The sequence below is a fragment of the Phragmites australis genome, chromosome 3 (assembly GCF_958298935.1).
Source record: "Phragmites australis chromosome 3, lpPhrAust1.1, whole genome shotgun sequence".
In the NCBI taxonomy this organism is placed as follows: domain Eukaryota; kingdom Viridiplantae; phylum Streptophyta; class Magnoliopsida; order Poales; family Poaceae; genus Phragmites; species Phragmites australis.
In genome coordinates this window covers 3,971,578-3,978,203 of record NC_084923.1, presented here as the reverse complement: position 1 = coordinate 3,978,203, position 6,626 = coordinate 3,971,578, and the positions used below count along the sequence as shown (strand labels likewise).

The 6,626-nt window shown below is 42.8% G+C and overlaps 2 protein-coding genes across 2 annotated transcripts; one reads left to right on the top strand and one right to left on the bottom strand.

Annotated features, from left to right (window-relative positions):
- The first annotated feature begins 940 nt into the window (after nt 1-940).
- Nucleotides 941-1,623, top strand: LOC133910437 (AT-rich interactive domain-containing protein 6-like). The gene is made up of 2 exons (XM_062352837.1): nt 941-1,496; nt 1,592-1,623. Exons 1-2 carry the CDS (start codon nt 941-943, stop codon nt 1,621-1,623), a joined length of 588 nt encoding a protein of 195 aa, XP_062208821.1.
- Nucleotides 1,624-2,333: 710 nt separating this feature from the next.
- Nucleotides 2,334-3,533, bottom strand: LOC133911647 (probable histone H2A variant 1). Its single transcript, XM_062353980.1, has 2 exons — nt 3,119-3,533; nt 2,334-2,950 (listed from the first exon to the last, which is right to left on the bottom strand). The coding sequence occupies exons 1-2, from the start codon at nt 3,236-3,238 to the stop codon at nt 2,654-2,656; spliced, it is 417 nt and encodes a 138-aa protein (XP_062209964.1). The 5' UTR covers nt 3,239-3,533; the 3' UTR covers nt 2,334-2,653.
- Between the last annotated feature and the right edge of the window lie 3,093 nt (nt 3,534-6,626).

Below are 6,626 nucleotides of genomic sequence, written 5' to 3'. Positions count from 1 at the left end.
AAATCCTCTATTCGGCACTCTATTTTACCGTACACGCCATTCACAAGGTCGCACACGCCACATCTGGCGTGCGTTCGCCCCCACCCATCCTCCTGAGAAGCTACCTAGATTTTGTTTCAAAAATTTATTTCTTCTCTTCTTTTTCAAAAATTCAAAAAATGATTTTTATTAAGCTCCTAAAATCACACTAATTTTTATACTAATAGAATAAATAACAAAGAACCCATTTTAACTGGTTCCCACTAAAAATATTTTACTATTTTTAAATAAAAATTATCTAAATTTGAGTATTTTTTACATTCCTTAAATTTTTAGAGCATAGATTTAATTCCCAAAAGTCACAAAAAAATTATGAATATTCATATAAAGTAATGTACTAATTTCTAAAATTATTGTTAGTTATTGAATATTATTAAAAAATAAGAGAGAATATGAAAAATAAAATATAAATTTGTTGTTACAGTAGTAGAGTAATATGAAAGGTGAATCTTTATATATAACAATCCATATAAAGATATAAATGATGTATTATAAATGATCTATTGGAGTTGCTCTTAGCCTTCCTATAAGGCACATAGCATGTTCATGATCATGACCACCAAATAATCCAGGAACCGAAGGACAACAATAGTGGTAAAGCGTTAGATGAAAACCGACTGTGGTACTGCATGACAATAAACAGATGCTTAGTGACAGGAATGAGAATAACTGCGATGATTGTAATGTTTTCGAATCTCTACTACTTAAAAAATACGTAGTGGCCATTCTAAGACAGATGAAAACCGACTGTGGTACTCCCCTCCGTTCCTGGCAGGTGGCTCTTTTCCTGTCCAACCTCAACAATCCCGTGCCCCTCCACCTCCACTTCTCTCCCCGTCCGGCAAGGGTTTCCCTCCCCACCGCGCCTAACGCCCGAGTTGTTACCACCACCGCGACTAGGATGTTGCAAGCGGAAGTTGGGGACGAGCCCTCGCCGCACGCAGAAGGCGAGGCGCAGTCAGCTGCTGATGTCCCCATGGATGATGCCACGTCGGCAGAAGAGGAGAAATTCGTCGAGGGTGAGGGTGGCTCGGCCGGGGCTGCCGGCGCTGTCGATTCTGTGAAGGGTTCAGCGGACCTAGAAGTAGCGATCCCGGAGGAGGGGGATGGGGAGGAGCAAAGCAATGATGCGGCGGCTGATTCGGTTGGTGAGACTGAGAAATTGGAGAACGGGAGTGGGCATGCGAAGGTGGACGGCAAGGAGGGTGGCGGCTCACTGGAGGAGGGAGGCGTGGATGGTCAGAATCAGCCTACTGAGAACCAGCTTATACTGGTGCCGACTGGGGAGGACCAGGCACTGTCCAAGATCTCCAACAACTCCTTCATGTTAGATTCCACCCAAGGCGGTCAAGACTCAGGGACCGAGGAGGAGCAGGCTGCTTTCATGAAGGAGCTCCAGCAGTTCTACAGGGAGAATATGATGGAGTTCAAGCCCCCGAAATTTTACAAAGGGCTCAGCAAAAGATCTTCATTTTCTTCTTTTTTTTTGTATTACTCATTGTCTTGTGACTATGCTGAGTAAATTAATTGTATCTTTATTATGATCTTGCAGGTTGTGGAGACAACTGGATTGGGTGGCTATGATCAGGTACTCATTTTTATGTCTTGGTTAAAGTACATGGGCATCTTGTAAATTTTTTAGATTAACTTAATGTTTATTGCATACCAATATGCTTAATCTATGCCTTTCTGTATGGTAATGGTTAACTTATGAGTTCTATTTTTGCATTGCACTTCTCAATTGTTAGTATTTTTGCTCGATTAGATGATGGCAGCTGCCACTGTCGTAAAACCATAATTGAGGGCGCAGTATGTTTTGATGGAAATTACAAATCCCACACGGCCCACGGTTACAAGAAAGCCAGCCCAACAGTATAAATAGTGGGCTGTACAATTTCTGTGCGTCAATCCGGTCCATATAATCTCCGATCGATCTTGAAGGCTTTCAGTGACACGGGATATACCACAAAACTGCAGTCTAGTGCACATTCAAACCAGCTCATTTCCACGAGTTCCACCTGCCTCCATGGATGAACACAAAGATATTCGTTTATGATTGGTCTTGACGAAGACCACAGGTAATATGCTATAACGTGAAAATAATATTCGAATTCCGTTGCAACGACGTGGGCACGTAACTTTTCATACCAAATTATAGGATCCATCAGCAAACAGTAAACCTTACATCACTGCAACTGCGGCAACAATTTGCCAGCACTAGTAGGTGACCTGAGGCCCAAAAAGAAACTGTGTAAACCAATGCAGATGAAGCCACCATCAGTCCACCCTAGCACTAGTCGAAAGTATTATCAAAGATGGAACAATAAACAGGGGTAGATACCAAAGCCATCCACAAGTAAACTAAACTGAATCATCAACGGACAGGGTTCAGAACATCAGATAGGATACAAGCAGCAGCGAGTTTCACACGAATTCCGCCTGGAATCAGAGACCTATTACCCTGCAAACTAATTAGCACATACACAGATACCGACAGATAAGCGAGTTTTGTTTACCGCAACTGAGAACAAAGACACAACTGAAACAACGAGTCGCTACGCTGCATACAGGGTGGTCAGGCGCAGGTACCAGGTATGAGAAGCACAGGTCTCCTTCACTCCTTGGCGGTCTTGTTGATGAGGGACTTGTGGATGTGCGGGATGACGCCGCCGCCGGCGATGGTGCCCTTGATGAGCGTGTCGAGCTCCTCGTCCCCGCGGATGGCGAGCTGCAGGTGGCGCGGGGTGATACGCTTCACCTTGAGGTCCTTGCTGGCGTTGCCCGCCAGCTCCAGGACCTCGGCGGTCAGGTACTCGAGGATGGCGGCGGAGTACACGGCGGCGGTGGCGCCGACGCGACCGTGGGCCGACGCCCTCGACTTGAGCTGACGATGAATGCGACCCACCGGGAACTGCAAACAGAAACCAGGTTGTATTATTCCAACAATTTGTACACAACGAACTGAAATTCGCAACAAGAAACCCCAGATCTGACAAATTTTCGGACAGAACAAGACACCAGAGTAAAAAATCCGAGAGGGCAAGAGAAGGAGAGTGCGTGGGGGTGGAGGGGAGGGAACCTGGAGGCCGGCGCGGGAGGAGCGGGAGACGGGGGCCTTCTTCTTGTCCTTGTCCTTGTCGGTGCTCTTGGCCGCCGTCGTCTTCGCCGCCAGCAGACCCTTCCCTCCCTTGCCCGCCATCGCCGCCGGAACCCTAGCCTACAACGAGCGCGCTGACTTGCGTTGGTGTCGTGCGAGAGCGAGGCGTGAGGATTTGCTGCGCTTCGAAAAAAATTCCCCGTGGGATGCGGGAGCGGACGGATTTAAACGCGCCACGATGTGCAAATTTTTGGGTTTGAGTTTCGAATCGGGCGGGCGGCGCGGGCGCGCTCCAGGTTTTCGCGGCTGCTCCGGCGTGAAAATTTTGCAAGGGGCGCGGTTCTCTCGGGAAGACGCCGAGGCCGTTTTCTTAAGAGGACGCCGAGGCCCAATTGAGCCACTGGTTGGCACACATTATTGTTGTTTTCTATTTATCGGAAGCTATAAATTGAAATGAATAGATTAATTTATTATTGGTTTTTAAAAAGTTAAAAAAGTTAACTTTAATAAAATGAATTAAAAGTTGATAAGCTAATTGATAGTGATTTTTCTAAAAAACTGGTATAGCAAGAACTTAAAATTTTCTCATACAAACTAACAATTTTTGGCATAAGTCATAAGCAACTTTCAGCAAAAACCGATTTTCAATAAACTTATAAATTTTAGTTGTACCAAACAGAGTCTAAATTGGAGAGTTAGTGCCATTGATGGCCCATTTAAGTTTCAAGAACTGGGCCGCGACGTGGTGCTTGTGGAACACTTCGTGTAGCGGGTTCAAAAGGGTAGAGTACTGCAATTTGTGGACCTTTTGGGCTGACAGGGAAGCTCCATGCGGATGTCCTATAGGTAGCACGTATGAAAAATACTTAGAGCCTTACGGGTAGCATGTTTTAGAGCATCTTTAACCGTCTTGCTATCTCACTCTCTATCCTATTTTTTAAATAAAATAGGACAAAATTAAGCTCCGACCGACTCCATATCCTACTAGCCAAATTTGGGGGCTTGCTATTTCCACCCTCTCGCTCCCTACATCTAGCGAGCCTCACCCGCTCACTATCAGACGCGAGAGGAGGCTAGGGCAGTGCGGGAACGAGACGGCGACTCTGAGAGACCCTTATGCCTGGCCGCCTGCACACACCCGTCATCACCCTCGCACTCGGCACGCCTGTGCTCACTTGCTTGCGCTCTCTCGTTATCACCTTGCACTCGACCCCCGCGCTTGCCCATGTGCTCCCATCTCAGTTGCCTCTACAGGAGCTCGGGCCTGCCTCTTCCTCTTCAAATCAGGCACCGACGGGAGGCCAAGGTCGCTGAGCCACAGGAGGGAGAGGTCACCGACTGAGTCCAAGAGCCGGAGAGAGATATTGGGGAGAAATGAGAGAGAGAGCATAGAGTAAGATACGAACATGCTTGTGTTTGAGAGCTGTTGATACTGTTTTGTGCCTGGCAGGTGGGACCGGTAGGTGAGACACGTGACAAATAGTGTATAAGAAGCTAAATTTAGCCACTTGGTTAGAATGTGTTGATAAATAGAAAGTGAAATCTAGATAGAGAGCTCTTTATATATGAGAATAGGGAGCTAAATTTGATGCTCTTATATGCGGGCATACGGAATGAGGTGAGGTGGGCAGGTGGCTGGGATTTTTTTGGAATTCAAAGTTTTAAAAATGATTTTTCTCTCGAATCGTGAGTTCATTTTCGAATCCATTTGAATCACCGTGTTATTTAGACTTAATATAATAAAATTATATCCAATAAGAATATATTTTGTTTTTGTAAAATCAACATTTTGGATGCGTGCTTCAACATTTTTAATGTACAGTTATAACATTTTTGCGTGAAATACTGAACTAGTGTTTCAAAATTATTAAAATAGGTTTTTCAAATAGTTGAATCGAGTTTAAAAAATGACTGAATTTGAAGACACAAACTACAATACTATACGATGAATTGAAAATTGTTGAACTAGTGTACCAAAATTATTGAGTTTGGTTTCACAAAATGCTGAATCAGGCATTTTAAAAATGTTGAAATCATATGAAAAAAAAAATTGAAACTGAAGCTCTAATCTCAGTTTCAAACTGAACAGTGGTTCAAAATTAAGAAAAAGTCTTTCCGCGCCAAATAACTTTTTATTTAGAAGGAGGTGATATCCATTAGATCAAAAGTAATGCATGCATATCAGAAAACAGGACTCTCAGAATGATAACAAAAAATATATACAAGTCCTGCTTCCAACACTAATCCGTGGCCTGCAGAAAGATTTTGTAGGCCCGCGGAAAAATGAACTAGGCTAGTTGTGAGCTTTTTTTTTCTCGGGCTTTACTCGATGGTTAGTACGCTGATATTGGCTCGGCCTACAACAACTGGGCTGATGGGTCGTGCTAGTCGTAAGAAAGTTTCGGACGGCCTATGTATATGAGGTATAGGGTCCATGAGATATGGCCTAATGCCAGAATCGCGGCCTGGTTCTGAACCGTCGGGTTCGGGAGGCAACTAGTCGTGCCAGTACACCGTTTTTTTTAAATAATATTAATTTCAAGAAAGTTGCAAAAATAATATTGGTTTCAAAAAATTATGAAAATAGCGTATTTTCGCCAGGCCAGTCGGCGACTAGTAACATATCGCTATACTGCTTGGCGATATAATGTGAGCTACTATAATAAATTCGTTGGTAGGTGTGACACATCCTGTGCCGCCAAACCGGTTGGCGACTGTTACCCTCCTGCCAACAGTGCTTTTAAGGCATCGAAAGAAGCACCACATGAACCGATCGTTCTTCTCACACCGCATTGCAACATGCGCCGCTTCATGCCTGTCACCATGCTACCCACGGCCGCACATCTATCACTAGCCCCCGCAGTCGTGTGCCAGCTCTCTGCCACCCCTCGCAGCCTCGTGTTGGCAACAATAGAATGGAGCAGGAGGGAGGAAGAAGGCAAAAGGAGAGGTATTTTTTGTTTGTTATTTCTGTTTGTAGAAATTTTAGAATAGTTTATGAATTTTATAAATTATTTTATAATAGTCTTGAAAATTTAGAGTAGATTAGAAATTTTAGAATCATTTTAAATAGTCTAGAAATTTTAGAGTAGTTTAGAAATTTTAGAAATTAGTATGTCGTAGTAAAATATGTAGCATGATTTATAAATATAATTTAGGCATTTTAGTAATGTTTTTTGAAATGGTAGTCATATTTTTACTAATATATTAGCATGATTATGATTGTTTTGTGCTTTATTTACAAATGTGCGTGATTAATTTTAGCAATTATAATACAAATAAATATTTGAATTGAAACGTGATGTAGGTACAAGTGTAGCATGATTTAGAAATAATTTTTAAAAAAATATGAGCAATAATTCTTTGAATGTAACATGATTTTGGAATAAATATTGATTGACGTAAGAATAATTTTAACAATATTAGTAGCAATAAATCTTGGAATTTAAGCATGATTTACGAATAAGTTTATCATAAATTAGAAATAATT